This window comes from Onthophagus taurus, chromosome 8 (genome assembly GCF_036711975.1).
Source record: "Onthophagus taurus isolate NC chromosome 8, IU_Otau_3.0, whole genome shotgun sequence".
NCBI lineage: Eukaryota > Metazoa > Arthropoda > Insecta > Coleoptera > Scarabaeidae > Onthophagus > Onthophagus taurus.
This window is the reverse complement of record NC_091973.1, coordinates 16,902,165-16,918,720: the sequence shown is the minus strand read 5'-3', so window position 1 is coordinate 16,918,720 and position 16,556 is coordinate 16,902,165. Positions and strand designations below refer to the sequence as shown.

Genomic DNA, 16,556 nt, shown 5'->3' with positions numbered 1-16,556 from the left:
TTGCGTTAAGGGCACAATTTGCCACAACTTTTGTAATAAAAGTTTTTCTGTACTATGCTTCCGATACCGTTTTTTTTCAACACTCTTCTATTCTTCACATTTTTGAAAAATTCTCGATATTGATGCATCTGGGAGCAAAAATGTTACAGACCATTGCATTAAGGGCACAATTTGCTACAACTTTTGTAGTAAAAGTTTTTCTGTACTACGCTTCCGATACCGTTCTTTTTCAACACTCTTCTATTCTTCACATCTTTGAAAAATTCTCGATATTGATGCATCTGGGAGCAAAAATGTTACAGACCATTGCGTTAAGGGCACAATTTGCTACAACTTTTGTAGTAAAAGTTTTTCTGTACTACGCTTCCGATACCGTTTTTTTTCAACACTCTTCTATTCTTCACATTTTTGAAAAATTCTCGATATTGATGCATCTGGGAGCAAAAATGTTATAGACCATTGCGTTAAGGGCACAATTTGCTACAACTTTTGTAGTAAAAGTTTTTCTGTACTATGCTTCCGATACCGTTTTTTTTCAACACTCTTCTATTCTTCACATTTTTGAAAAATTCTCGATATTGATGCATCTGGGAGCACAAATGTTACAGACCATTGCGTTAAGGGCACAATTTGCTACAACTTTTGTAGTAAAAGTTTTTCTGTACTATGCTTCCGATACCGTTTTTTTTCAACACTCTTCTATTCTTCACATTTTTGAAAAATTCTCGATATTGATGCATCTGGGAGCAAAAATGTTACAGACCATTGCGTTAAGGGCACAATTTGCCACAACTTTTGTAATAAAAGTTTTTCTGTACTATGCTCCGGATACCGTTTTTTTTCAACACTCTTCTATTTTTCACATTTTTGAAAAATTCTCGATATTGATGCATCTGGGAATAAAAATGTTACAAACCATTGCGTTAAGGGCACAATTTGCCACAACTTTTGTAATAAAAGTTTTTCTGTACTATGCTTCCGATACCGTTTTTTTTCAACACTCTTCTATTCTTCACATTTTTGAAAAATTCTCGATATTGATGCATCTGGGAGCAAAAATGTTACAGACCATTGCATTAAGGGCACAATTTGCTACAACTTTTGTAGTAAAAGTTTTTCTGTACTACGCTTCCGATACCGTTTTTTTTCAACACTCTTCTATTCTTCACACCTTTGAAAAATTCTCGATATTGATGCATCTGGGAGCAAAAATGTTACAGACCATTGCGTTAAGGGCACAATTTGCTACAACTTGTGTAGTAAAAGTTTTTCTGTACTATGCACCGGATACCGCTTTTTTTCAACACTCTTCTATTTTTCACATTTTTGAAAAATTCTCGATATTGATGCATCTGGGAATAAAAATGTTACAAACCATTGCGTTAAGGGCACAATTTGCTACAACTTTTGTAGTAAAAGTTTTTCTGTACTACGCTTCCGATACCGTTTTTTTTCAACACTCTTCTATTCTTCACATTTTTGAAAAATTCTCGATATTGATGCAACTGGGAGCAAAAATGTTACAGACCATTGCGTTAAGGGCACAATTTGCTACAACTTTTGTAGTAAAAGTTTTTCTGTACTATGCTCCGGATACCGTTTTTTTTTCAACAGTCTTCTATTCTTCACATTTTTTAAAAATTCTCGATATTGATGCATCTGGGAGCAAAAATGTTACAGACCATTGCGTTAAGGGCACAATTTGCTACAACTTTTGTAGTAAAAGTTTTTCTGTACTACGCTTCCGATACCGTTCTTTTTCAACACTCTTCTATTCTTCACATCTTTGAAAAATTCTCGATATTGATGCATCTGGGAGCAAAAATGTTACAGACCATTGCGTTAAGGGCACAATTTGCTACAACTTTTGTAGTAAAAGTTTTTCTGTACTATGCTTCCGATACCGTTCTTTTTCAACACTCTTCTATTCTTCACATCTTTGAAAAATTCTCGATATTGATGCATCTGGGAGCAAAAATGTTATAGACCATTGCGTTAAGGGCACAATTTGCTACAACTTTTGTAGTAAAAGTTTTTCTGTACTATGCTTCCGATACCGTTTTTTTTCAACACTCTTCTATTCTTCACATTTTTGAAAAATTCTCGATATTGATGCATCTGGGAGCACAAATGTTACAGACCATTGCGTTAAGGGCACAATTTGCTACAACTTTTGTAGTAAAAGTTTTTCTGTACTATGCTTCCGATACCGTTTTTTTTCAACACTCTTCTATTCTTCACATTTTTGAAAAATTCTCGATATTGATGCATCTGGGAGCAAAAATGTTACAGACCATTGCGTTAAGGGCACAATTTGCCACAACTTTTGTAATAAAAGTTTTTCTGTACTATGCTCCGGATACCGTTTTTTTTCAACACTCTTCTATTTTTCACATTTTTGAAAAATTCTCGATATTGATGCATCTGGGAATAAAAATGTTACAAACCATTGCGTTAAGGGCACAATTTGCTACAACTTTTGTAGTAAAAGTTTTTCTGTACTACGCTTCCGATACCGTTTTTTTTCAACACTCTTCTATTCTTCACATTTTTGAAAAATTCTCGATATTGATGCAACTGGGAGCAAAAATGTTACAGACCATTGCGTTAAGGGCACAATTTGCTACAACTTTTGTAGTAAAAGTTTTTCTGTACTATGCTCCGGATACCGTTTTTTTTTCAACAGTCTTCTATTCTTCACATTTTTTAAAAATTCTCGATATTGATGCATCTGGGAGCAAAAATGTTACAGACCATTGCGTTAAGGGCACAATTTGCTACAACTTTTGTAGTAAAAGTTTTTCTGTACTACGCTTCCGATACCGTTCTTTTTCAACACTCTTCTATTCTTCACATCTTTGAAAAATTCTCGATATTGATGCATCTGGGAGCAAAAATGTTACAGACCATTGCGTTAAGGGCACAATTTGCTACAACTTTTGTAGTAAAAGTTTTTCTGTACTACGCTTCCGATACCGTTTTTTTTTCAACACTCTTCTATTCTTCACATTTTTGAAAAATTCTCGATATTGATGCATCTGGGAGCAAAAATGTTATAGACCATTGCGTTAAGGGCACAATTTGCTACAACTTTTGTAGTAAAAGTTTTTCTGTACTATGCTTCCGATACCGTTTTTTTTCAACACTCTTCTATTCTTCACATTTTTGAAAAATTCTCGATATTGATGCATCTGGGAGCACAAATGTTACAGACCATTGCGTTAAGGGCACAATTTGCTACAACTTTTGTAGTAAAAGTTTTTCTGTACTATGCTTCCGATACCGTTTTTTTTCAACACTCTTCTATTCTTCACATTTTTGAAAAATTCTCGATATTGATGCATCTGGGAGCAAAAATGTTACAGACCATTGCGTTAAGGGCACAATTTGCCACAACTTTTGTAATAAAAGTTTTTCTGTACTATGCTCCGGATACCGTTTTTTTTCAACACTCTTCTATTTTTCACATTTTTGAAAAATTCTCGATATTGATGCATCTGGGAATAAAAATGTTACAAACCATTGCGTTAAGGGCACAATTTGCCACAACTTTTGTAATAAAAGTTTTTCTGTACTATGCTTCCGATACCGTTTTTTTTCAACACTCTTCTATTCTTCACATTTTTGAAAAATTCTCGATATTGATGCATCTGGGAGCAAAAATGTTACAGACCATTGCATTAAGGGCACAATTTGCTACAACTTTTGTAGTAAAAGTTTTTCTGTATTACGCTTCCGATACCGTTTTTTTTCAACACTCTTCTATTCTTCACACCTTTGAAAAATTCTCGATATTGATGCATCTGGGAGCAAAAATGTTACAGACCATTGCGTTAAGGGCACAATTTGCTACAACTTGTGTAGTAAAAGTTTTTCTGTACTATGCACCGGATACCGCTTTTTTTCAACACTCTTCTATTTTTCACATTTTTGAAAAATTCTCGATATTGATGCATCTGGGAATAAAAATGTTACAAACCATTGCGTTAAGGGCACAATTTGCTACAACTTTTGTAGTAAAAGTTTTTCTGTACTACGCTTCCGATACCGTTTTTTTTCAACACTCTTCTATTCTTCACATTTTTGAAAAATTCTCGATATTGATGCATCTGGGAGCAAAAATGTTACAGACCATTGCGTTAAGGGCACAATTTGCTACAACTTTTGTAGTAAAAGTTTTTCTGTACTATGCTCCGGATACCGTTTTTTTTCAACAGTCTTCTATTCTTCACATTTTTTAAAAATTCTCGATATTGATGCATCTGGGAGCAAAAATGTTACAGACCATTGCGTTAAGGGCACAATTTGCTACAACTTTTGTAGTAAAAGTTTTTCTGTACTACGCTTCCGATACCGTTTTTTTTCAACACTCTTCTATTCTTCACATTTTTGAAAAATTCTCGATATTGATGCATCTGGGAGCAAAAATGTTACAGACCATTGCGTTAAGGGCACAATTTGCTACAACTTTTGTAGTAAAAGTTGTTCTCTACTATGCTTCCGATACCGTTTTTTTTCAACACTCTTCTATTCTTCACATTTTTGAAAAATTCTCGATATTGATGCATCTGGGAGCAAAAATGTTACAGACCATTGCGTTAAGGGCACAATTTGCCACAACTTTTGTAGTAAAAGTTTTTCTCTACTATGCTTCCGATACCGTTTTTTTTCAACACTCTTCTATTCTTCACATTTTTGAAAAATTCTCGATATTGATGCATCTGGGAGCAAAAATGTTACAGACCATTGCGTTAAGGGCACAATTTGCCACAACTTTTGTAATAAAAGTTTTTCTGTACTATGCTTCCGATACCGTTTTTTTTCAACACTCTTCTATTCTTCACATTTTTGAAAAATTCTCGATATTGATGCATCTGGGAGCAAAAATGTTACAGACCATTGCATTAAGGGCACAATTTGCTACAACTTTTGTAGTAAAAGTTTTTCTGTACTACGCTTCCGATACCGTTCTTTTTCAACACTCTTCTATTCTTCACATCTTTGAAAAATTCTCGATATTGATGCATCTGGGAGCAAAAATGTTACAGACCATTGCGTTAAGGGCACAATTTGCTACAACTTTTGTAGTAAAAGTTTTTCTGTACTACGCTTCCGATACCGTTTTTTTTCAACACTCTTCTATTCTTCACATTTTTGAAAAATTCTCGATATTGATGCATCTGGGAGCACAAATGTTACAGACCATTGCGTTAAGGGCACAATTTGCTACAACTTTTGTAGTAAAAGTTTTTCTGTACTATGCTTCCGATACCGTTTTTTTTCAACGCTCTTCTATTCTTCACATTTTTTAAAAATTCTCGATATTGATGCATCTGGGAGCAAAAATGTTACAGACCATTGCGTTAAGGGCACAATTTGCTACAACTTTTGTAGTAAAAGTTTTTCTGTACTATGCTTCCGATACCGTTTTTTTTCAACACTCTTCTATTCTTCACATTTTTGAAAAATTCTCGATATTGATGCATCTGGGAGCAAAAATGTTACAGACCATTGCATTAAGGGCACAATTTGCTACAACTTTTGTAGTAAAAGTTTTTCTGTACTACGCTTCCGATACCGTTCTTTTTCAACACTCTTCTATTCTTCACATCTTTGAAAAATTCTCGATATTGATGCATGTGGGAGCACAAATGTTACAGACCATTGCGTTAAGGGCACAATTTGCTACAACTTTTGTAGTAAAAGTTTTTCTGTACTACGCTTCCGATACCGTTTTTTTTCAACACTCTTCTATTCTTCACATTTTTGAAAAATTCTCGATATTGATGCATCTGGGAGCACAAATGTTACAGACCATTGCATTAAGAGCACAATTTGCTACAACTTTTGTAGTAAAAGTTTTTCTGTACTAGGCTTCCGATACCGTTTTTTTTCAACACTCTTCTATTCTTCACATCTTTGAAAAATTCTCGATATTGATGCATCTGGGAGCAAAAATGTTACAGACCATTGCATTAAGGGCACAATTTGCTACAACTTTTGTAGTAAAAGTTTTTCTGTACTACGCTTCCGATACCGTTTTTTTTCAACACTCTTCTATTCTTCACATCTTTGAAAAAATCTCGATATTGATGCATCTGGGAATAAAAATGTTACAAACCATTGCGTTAAGGGCACAATTTGCTACAACTTTTGTAGTAAAAGTTTTTCTCTACTATGCTTCCGATACCGTTTTTTTTCAACACTCTTCTAGTCTTCACATTTTTGAAAAATTCTCGATATTAATGCATATGGGAGCAAAAATGTTACAGACCATTGCATTAAGGGCACAATTTGCTACAACTTTTGTAGTAAAAGTTTTTCTGTACTACGCTTCCGATACCGTTCTTTTTCAACACTCTTCTATTCTTCACATCTTTGAAAAATTCTCGATATTGATGCATCTGGGAGCAAAAATGTTACAGACCATTGCGTTAAGGGCACAATTTGCTACAACTTTTGTAGTAAAAGTTTTTTTTTTTTTTTATATATGAGATGATCTGAAGAAATTAATTTAGAGAAACGACAACAAAAAACGTATTTTTGAGAGATGTATTTTCAACGAGAGATTACGAGATACAATGTGTTTTCCAAAACGAGAGCGACTTTTTTACAAAGAAAAAGAAAAAAAAAAGTTACTTGAACTACTTTGAAATACACAAATATAAAATGAAATAAAATTTTGGGTTTAAATTCTTAACCTTAATGATAAAACAAATGAAACTGATAGAATTAAAGAATTAAGGCAACACAAAAAACAGCCGAGTGAGTGTCGTTGTTGATGTTCGTAAAGTTACAACTCTTATGCGACCATCAGGACCAGAGTGCATTTCCGTTATTCGCGCAATAGCCCATTTCGAAGGAGGAAAACGTTCATCTTTAATTAGGACTAGTCGTGCTAACTGCGGAATATTCTTGGCTTCGAACCACTTACTGGCGTTTTGTATAGATTGGAGGTAATAAACAGACCAATGTTTCCAAAAACTCTCGATCATTTGTCGTAGATGTTGCATCTAGAGAGGCGAGAAGAGGTTTTCAAGTCGAGAAGAGATGGCTCAGGTACAACAGTCAGCTAACTTCCAATCAGAAAATGACCCGGTGTAAGTACATCATAATTAAGAGGATCATTTGATACTGCGCAGAGGGGAATTCATAACAGCTTCGATTTGAACCATGAGACTAGAGAATTCTTCATACGTGAGTGTAGCAGTACCGATGTTTTTCTTTAAATGGTTTTTAACGATTGTTCGTGTAACGGAAACGAACTGAAGCGTTCGTGACCTTGCGCACCCCCAATTTGTCTCCCGCACACCTTTAAATAGGATGCGCATGCGAGAGGGACAACAATTATTAACGTAACCGCCGAACCTCGTCTTTTCGAAAAAGATTCTATTGTCAATTCTGCGTGTTCTGTGATAAGTGATAATAAACCAGGTAAAAGACAATTTCAATTCCTTTATTTTTCCAATCTAATTGAACCGCACCTCACAATAATTGTCCCGGCACTTTGCTGAGTGCACAACGATGGGAGGGAGGTATTAAATACTTCCCTCCCATTTTCCGCCAAAGTGTGGCGCTGAGGGCGGATTGAACTTCCAGTTTGTACCCTCATTGCACAGAATGTTTGCTAAATGTCGCCATTCGTTGGAAGCTTTGTTGAAAAGAACTCGAAGTTCTCTATCGGCACCAATCAGGTTTATACCACAATCACTGTAGAGGCATTGACATATTCCTCTACGGCCAGTGAATCTTTTATAGATGGTTAGAAATCCAGCAGTGGTATAATCGGTGACGACGTGTGAACAGCTGATGTACTTAAACAAATAAAAATTATCATGTAACCCTTATAGTTTACCACCTCGCCCTCTGAATGTTTGCAATTGAAACGGTCCAGCGTAATCGATGCCCGAGGGAAGAAACGATCGAGATTGATTGAGTCGGGCAGGAGGAAGTTATCCCATGAGTTGTTGGCTGGTTATCACCTTCTGCTTAGCACACACCATACATCGATGGATGTAGGAACGAACAGGTACCCGGCCACCAACCACCCAGAACCGTCGCCGGGTTGAAGACAAGGTAAGTTGGTTACCTCCATGTAATGTAGCTTTATGGTGATGATCGATGATGAGATTTGTGATAATTGACAGCTTGGGGATGATAATCGGATGTTTTTCATCATATTCTAAGTTGGCAAATCTGAGACGACCAGTTATTCGGAGAAATCCATTGCCATCAATGAATGGAGCCAGTCGGAAGAGAGAACTTGATTTTGGAATAACCTTTCTTGATGACAATAAGGCAATTTCTTCGGAAAACTCAAGCTGTTGACTCTCTCGAACCCAAAACATTAAAGCATTATCAATTTCAGCAGGAGATAGAACATCTGAAACATGAGAATCAAGATTATTTCTTTTAAAAACTCTCATACACCACGCGGTGATACGAAGCAGTCTTGTCAGGGAAGAATAACGATGTTTTAAGTTCTAACCATCGTCATCCATTCGGGCAGACGTATGCGAATTTGAAGTTCGTTGTTCACGATTGCACTCATCAGGAGGAGTAGGTTTAATGTTTGGCCATTCAGAAGACGACGAGGGAAGCCAGGAAGGACCAAACCACCAAAACTTTTCTTGAAGTCGTGACATTGAAACTCCACGAGAGACGAGGTCGGCTGGATTCTGATCACTAGGGACGTAATGCCATTGTACGTTGAGTACTTCATGGATTTCAGTGACTCGATTCCTCGCGTAGTCCTTCCAACGCGATGGATCATTTTGAATCCAAGCTAGCGCGACGGTTGAGTCAGTCCATAGGTGAATCGGACAGTTGGAGAACTCAAACACATATTGAACACGTTTGGTTAAGCGAGTAAGTAAGAGCGGGGCACAGAGTTCAAGACGTGGAATAGTTACGCGCTTTAAAGGTGTCACTTTGGATATAGATATTAAAATAGAAACGCGAACACAATGTTTTGTTAAAACGTGCAGATACACGACCGCGCCATAAGCGCTGACAGTCGTATTCAGTGGTATTGAGATTGCGAGCCACTTAGGTACTCGTATAGTAGGAATTTGATTAAAATTCTTTATGAAAGTTTTCTATTTATTTTCAAGGTCTTGAGGCAAAGTTTCATCCCAATCAAGGTGTCGTACCCATAATTCTTGCATTAGGATTTTTGCGGTTATTATTAATGGAGGAAGCCATCCTAGGGGATCGAATAATCTCGCAATAAACGATAAAACTTCACGTTTTGTGGTAGTTTTTGAACTATTGTAAGATGCTCGGCAAATAAATAGAAATTGATCTTCGAAATTATTCCATAGTAAACCCAACGCTCGTGGACAGTTATCTTCTTCAACCGAATGAAGAGACGATTGCGACAATAATTCAGGATGTAAATAATTAAGAGCTTCCGAGTTATTAGAAACCCATTTCCTTGCGATAAAACAACCAGCTTCTAAAACCTTGTTCAGCTGAAAAATCATTTCCTGAACTTCATCGATGTCGTTAGCTCCAGAAAATATGTCAAAAAGAACTAAATTTTTCTTTGCGATATTTCGAAACCTTTATTGTTTCTTCGACAGGCAAAAATCTGTAAAGCAACGTACAAAAAATATTATTTACCACGAGGTCAATTATCAGCGGCCATAAAAAAGAATCCAAAATTAAATTAAATACTTACAATTAGTTAATAATTGTACAATTGGAAACAATTGAAAAACACGCAGCAAACTCGAAACCATTATAATTTATTGAATGGACAAAAGTATTCAAACGAACAAAACTTTAACATCAAAGTTAACTTAAACTCAATCTGGTGAAAACCAGTTCTTAAAATTTAGAGACTGCGCAAAAGTTACAACCGATCGGAGCAAATAAAATTAAAAAGTTTACAAAATTAAAGAAAAACAAAAATAAAAATCATTTGATATATGATATATCCACATTTAAAGACTTCGCATAGCTTAATTTTTTGTATGCATCCTCAGTATCAATCCACAGATATGGCCCCAACAGATAATTTCTAGTTGAATTATTTCCACATTTAAGACATGGGTATATTTTTGTTTGTAAATAGTTATTAATTGATTCTTCAAGGATTGAATAATTGTAGTTCCATACAATATTTAAATTTGGAATGGGAATGGCTATTTTATGAAATACTTGATATTCTTGACATTTCAAGAACGAATTTCGATCTTCAATACATCCATAAGTTGTGTGAACAAGAATGTCATGTTCGTGTTGCAGTCAATAATATTACTTTGTATTTTATGAATAGATTTTAATATATAGCCACGGTTCAAATATTAGCTATTGTCCGCACCATTCCTACAATACTGTTATAAACATGATGAAGAGCATAATCGCTGTGGAGCTTGGGCTTCGTTTTTTGTGTTTTAATAAATTCTAAAAAAGCGTTGTAATTGCAGTAAGCATTACTAAGAATTTCAGAGAAAGCAGCAAAGGTATAAGTATTGTTAACTGCGGTCATTATGCCATTAATGGAAATAGATCGTACTTAATATACCTTTTCCTTTTTCTTCATTTTCTTTGGTTTTTGCATGTGTATCGGCAATTCAGGACATTTTGTGACATATGTACCTCTTAATGACAATGTATGAGATACATTATTTGATAAAGCTGTCATAACTGCTGTTCCAATGGATGAACCAGGTTTGATTGTTGTAGTCGCTTCAGTTTTATCAGATAAGGCTGATAAATCAATCTCATTTGATTTATCAATGAGTCGATTAGGGAGTTGTATGACGTTTACATTTCCAATCCAGTTAATAACAATTCATTCAAGTTCCGTGAGGTGAGTGAAGACTATGTGTTACAGATTATTTCAACTCTTCGAAAAAACTGTGCGGGCGTTGATGGTCTAAACATTTCATTTGTTCAATTGTGCTCCCCGCATATAGTACCATATCTTACTCATTTAATAAATGCGTGTCTTCCCTGCATGTTGGAAATGATCTTTGGTCAAGCCATTACCAAAAAGTCAAATGTTACAGAGTTTGGTCACTTAAGACCAATAAGTATTCTGCCTGTTTTGGGAAAGTTGGCTGAAAGAATTATTGAAGCGCAGCTGAAGGAATATGTAAATATTTGCAATATTCTGCCCAGTGTACAATCGGGTTTTAGGAAGGGTCATGGATGTGCGACAGCACTGCTCAGCATAGTTGACGATGTGTTGTGGGCATCTGATGAGAGTAAAATGACCTTACTCTGATTGCTTGATTATAGTAAGGCCTTCGTGACCTGCTCTGAATCATTCAGTAATGTTTGCGATTTTGCAACACATTGGTTTAAGTCCTTCAGCTTCGACTTTCATGCTTAGCTATCTCCGTGATCGGATGCAATGTGTTGAGGTTGGATCTACATTTTTGGAAGTTGCTCACCTTTTCGGAGCACGTTAATAAGTGTACGCAGCGATCGTATGCAGCACTAAAAATGATATACGCTTCGCGCTGTTTTCTACCTTTGAGAACTAAAATTTTATTATGTGAAACGTTAGTTCTTTCCTATATGAATTTCTGTGATGTTGTTTATGGACCTAATATTTCCGCCTAGATAGGTGTAAGCTGCAGAGTATACAAAATGCCTGCTTGCGGCTAATATACGGTATTAGGAGGCGGCAGCACGTATCTCCCAATCGAAGACTGCTTCACTCCGCTACGCTGTTCCACACTGTTGCTATTGGCGGGAAACCTGCTTATCTTTACCATAAAATAAAATTTAGGTCTGATGTGCATACATTGAACTTAGGGTTTAAGGGCAATTTGACTCCTCCACAACATAAACATGATTTTTTTTAAAAGTCGTTTAGTTATCAAATCGCTCACATATACAATAGCGTTCCTGTTCATGTCAAGACCAGTATGTCTATTCAGATCTTTAAGCGAAGATTGAAGGCTTCTATCATGGCGGGTCAGTTGAGTGGCTTAGGAGCCTGATAATAAATTCAATGACAGCTAAGTTTGTTATTACTTTGGCAATTTTGTTTTAGTGTAATTTAATTTAGTTTGGTTTTTTATTATATATATTTTTTTTATTGTTTGTTTTTTGTTCCAGTTTTTTGTTTTCTTTTGTAATGGGGCTGGGTCGTAGAACAAATACCACTTTTGTGGCAATTTGAACCCAGCACCTTTTTTCTGCCATCCATTTATTTTGTGTTAGTTCTGCTTTTTATTGATATAAATATGTATATATATATATATATTTTTTTGATAATAATGTATTGTATGGTTGAAAATAAAGGATTTATTATTATATTATTATTATATGTATTGAAGCTGATGTAGCCGGCATCAATTCTCTATCAATAGGTGAGATGATAATTGATTCATATTCCTTGAAAGATGAGGCATTTCCCATCTTAAATTTTAATGAAGAATAACTGTGATCCAGTAATGATAAATCCAGTTGATTTACTGCATCTTCAGAAATATTATATATTAATCATTGTTCTGGGTTTATCAAAGTCAAGTTCAATTGGGATTATCGCTAATTCATTTTCGTGGTAAGAAAAATAATCTTTTTCAATTACGCACACTTTGTTTTTCCAGCGTTCAACTGCATGTAAATATATATCACTAGAGTCTTCTTTCAAATTATGATTCACAGATGTTTGATCTGCTTTTTAAATTATTTAAGAATACTGTCGGTAGTTTAATGTCAATTTTTCAAATCATTTTTTTGTCGAAACTCTTTATTATGGATACTTACAGCAAGAGCTTCGTCCTTTATATTTTCACTGAATGCTGCTCTAATTCTGATTTCTTTTCTTCTTTTGTTTGATCTTCCATATCGAAGATTTTAATTTTTTCACTATCATTATTGACTGTACTATTATTTGGATCAAATTCAAATGTTCTAACTGCATAATTTAAAGCATGTTTACAATTTTCATTATCGACATCGCTATTGCATAAAATTAAAACTTGCTTTAAAAAAGATACAAAATGACTTAAATTATTTATTTCGGTCATAAATCCCATATACCTTTTGTATAATTTTGAAACTTTTTTTTCGGCTTTAGATATGCAGTACCACTTGGCAACAGCAATTTTTTTTTCATTAAAATTTAAGATGGGAAATGCCTCATCTTTCAAGGAATATGAATCAATTATCATCTCACCTATTGGTAGAGAATTGATGCCGGCTACATCAGCTTCAATACATATAATAATAATATAATAATAAATCCTTTATTTTCAACCATACAATACATTATTATCAAAAAAAAAAAAAATTAATGCAATAATTGTGCCACGTCAGTTCTCATCTGCATCGGTAAATACAGGGTGATTCACATAAGAACCGACACAGAGCAGGGACATGTAGAGGACAATAAATTAAGATGATTTAACGCAACTTATCTCTATACTAAGTTGTACTCCTGAGGAGTTATAGGCCTTCAAAGTTGGGTTTAAGTTTCTTGGGTCCAAGCAAATTCTCAGCGATTGATCTGCCTTCTTCACCACCACCATGGAACTAACCCATTCAGGTGACCATTTTATCCAATTCTTGTTTTATTTGTTTTTCGAGCGATGGGTATCTTCCTAGGACATTCTATAATTATTATTGCATCTTTCTTTAGCTTGATATCATAAGTATATTCCATCTTTCCAATGCGATGAAACAAGTTTTTATATTCATCAACAATCATTTCCATTTTGTTTTCATTTTGTATCTCACTCAAATACTTTATTAACTTAAAGGCTTTTATCGTAGGATAACCCAGTATGCATGGTGCTTGAAAATTACCTATTTGAAACTCCACACTCTCTTCAATATTATTTATTTTACATTTTACAGTAGCTTGTCCACAAACTTCAATTTCAAATCTATTTTAAATCGTTAATTACTTTGAAAGCAATATGGGTAGTAATTGTGTTGCTGCTTTCAACAGTGACACACTCGAGATCTTCTTCTTGTGGTGCAGGATCATGTTCAATCATGTTTTCAAACACATCGTCAATGTTCATACTCATCACTTCTGTTGCTCCAATATCGTCGATTCGAACATAATTTCCAAGATTTTCTTGTGTTTTGTTCATTTCATACATAATATATAATAACATTTTCAATAAAGTTTTTGCCTGACCATTTTTCTATCAAATTGGAGCAACCATTTATCCATAATCAGTCTCGGGTTATCCATACTTTCTTATTAAATTTCCACGTTGCCGATAAATCTTTCAGTGCTACATTATTAAATTAAATGAATTAAAAAACAGCACTTGAACGATGACATTTATTGTAAAAAGCTTAGTTTTCTACCGGTTTCGACTGTGCAACAGTCATCCTCAGGAAAACGACCTGTATAAAACAAGGATTACATTAATATCTTTAAGTATCGTAAAAGAACGTGTGCTTATTCATGTCTATCTTAAAATATGAAGAAATATACAAACTAATACAGATAACTTACGTCAACGAACATAAAATAAAACAGGAGCTCATCGGATTATTACATGAAGGTTCCTTCACAAAAAAAAACTATTAATATAACTTAACTTAGAAATGATAAACTGTGAAAACTTTTAGGCGCGCAAATATGTGATTTGAGGTTATATTTCAGTTGCAAAGTTGGAAATTAAACTAAAAATCTGTTGGCAGCACTTGAACAAAAATATACAATTGACGTTCTGGTACGATGGCGCGAAAAATTCAATATTTAAAAAATCTCTAAACATTCAAACAACATAAATTGAATTCTTGAAAATTGACAAATTGACAAAATGAATACAAAACAGTATCAATGTCTAACGGAAACATTTTCAAAATGAAATCAAATTCCAGGGTAAAAATCGTGTGAGGAATTGTACATAAAATGCAAAAATATTTTAAATTTTAACCGTCAATACAACAAATACAAAATTATTACAGAAATACATTGAATAACAGAAATTTTGTTGCAAAATAATAAACAAAAGTTTGGACAGGAGTTATATGTTAATATTGTTTGGTGATCTAAAATATCAAGACTTATGCAGTTGTATGTAAATAACAAATCTTAGTAGGATGCATGTTGTAGTAAGATTGAACAGGGTAGGTATGGATTGGGTTTTATTGAGGTTAAATTGAAAATGATTGTGAGGTAGAGGAGAGGAGATGAAGAAGGATGGTGGTAACCAAGGAACCCAGATATTGCGATATTCAGACTGTTACCTTGGTCTGAAATCCTCGTTTATCTGGGGTAAAACTATGGTAATTATCAAATTATTTTGAGAAGAGGTCAAAAATCTACAGCAAAATATATGTGACGTACTGTACAATAAAATATGTCGCAAGAATTTTTCAATCAATAAAACAAAAACAAACAAAAATCGAAAACATGAGTAAACTAAACATGAGTAGTATGGTGGGGATTGGGTTTGGTAGACAATAGTGAATATGACCGAGATGTAGAGAAGAGGGGAGAAGAAGGAGAGGGGGGAAGGGGTTACCAGAAGGTAACCAAGGGACCCAGACATTGCGAAATTCAGACTGTTACCATGGTCTGAAATCCTCGTTTATCTGGGGTTTTTTTGGAAGGTACGGTGTTTGGAGGTATGAGTATAAAGGTTTAGAGGTATAACCTTTATACTCATACCTCCAAATTACATATTCTACATTGTTAACTGGTATCAATGTATACTTCTAATCCAGAAATTGTTCATGAATTAATTCTGTCTCGAAGGGTTTACTCATGTTCTCGATTTTTGTTTGTTTTTGTTTTATTGATTGAAAAATTCTTGCGACATATTTTATTGTACAGTACGTTACATATATTTTGCTGTAGATTTTTGACCTCGTCTCAAAATAATTTGATAATTACCATAGTTTTACCCCAGATAAACGAGGATTTCAGACCAAGGTAACAGTCTGAATATCGCAATATCTGGGTTCCTTGGTTACCAGCATCCTTCTTCATCTCCTCTCCTCTACCTCACAATCATTTTCAATTTAACCTCAATAAAACCCAATCCATACCTTCCCTGTTCAATCTTACTACAACATGCATCCTACTAAGATTTGTTATTTACATACAACTGCATAAGTCTTGATATTTTAGATCACCAAACAATATTAACATATAACTCCTGTCCAAACTTTTGTTTATTATTTTGCAAAAAAATTTCTGTTATTCAATGTATTTCTATTAAGCGAGAAGTAAAATGAAACAACCTTTCTCCTTGCGTTCAGCATTACAACTAACTTAAACTTTTATTTCCAAGTTGAAACTCAGTTACATAGGTGGCGCTAACAGACTTTTATTGATATACATATTATAATAATTTTAACACCCCCACTTAGCAATAAAAGTTAATACATAATCAGCATTGTATTACACCTAATAAATTTAACATTTTACAATGTTTTTTATAAGTTAAACTTTTAGTTAGCACATCAGCAGGCATATCCGCCGTTTGCAAATAATTAACCTTTATTAATTTATTTGTAACTGCATCTCTTATAAAGTGATGTCTAACATCAATGTGTTTACTTCGTTTATGATATACCGGATTCATTGACAAATTTAATGCACTTTGGTTGTCATTAAA

At 34.4% G+C, this 16,556-nt stretch overlaps 1 protein-coding gene across 1 annotated transcript; it reads right to left on the bottom strand.

Moving 5' to 3' along the window:
• Positions 1 to 9,098: 9,098 nt before the first annotated feature.
• Positions 9,099 to 9,485, bottom strand: LOC139431312 (uncharacterized). Its single transcript, XM_071198959.1, has one exon. It carries the CDS (start codon positions 9,483 to 9,485, stop codon positions 9,099 to 9,101), a length of 387 nt encoding a protein of 128 aa, XP_071055060.1.
• Positions 9,486 to 16,556: the final 7,071 nt, after the last annotated feature.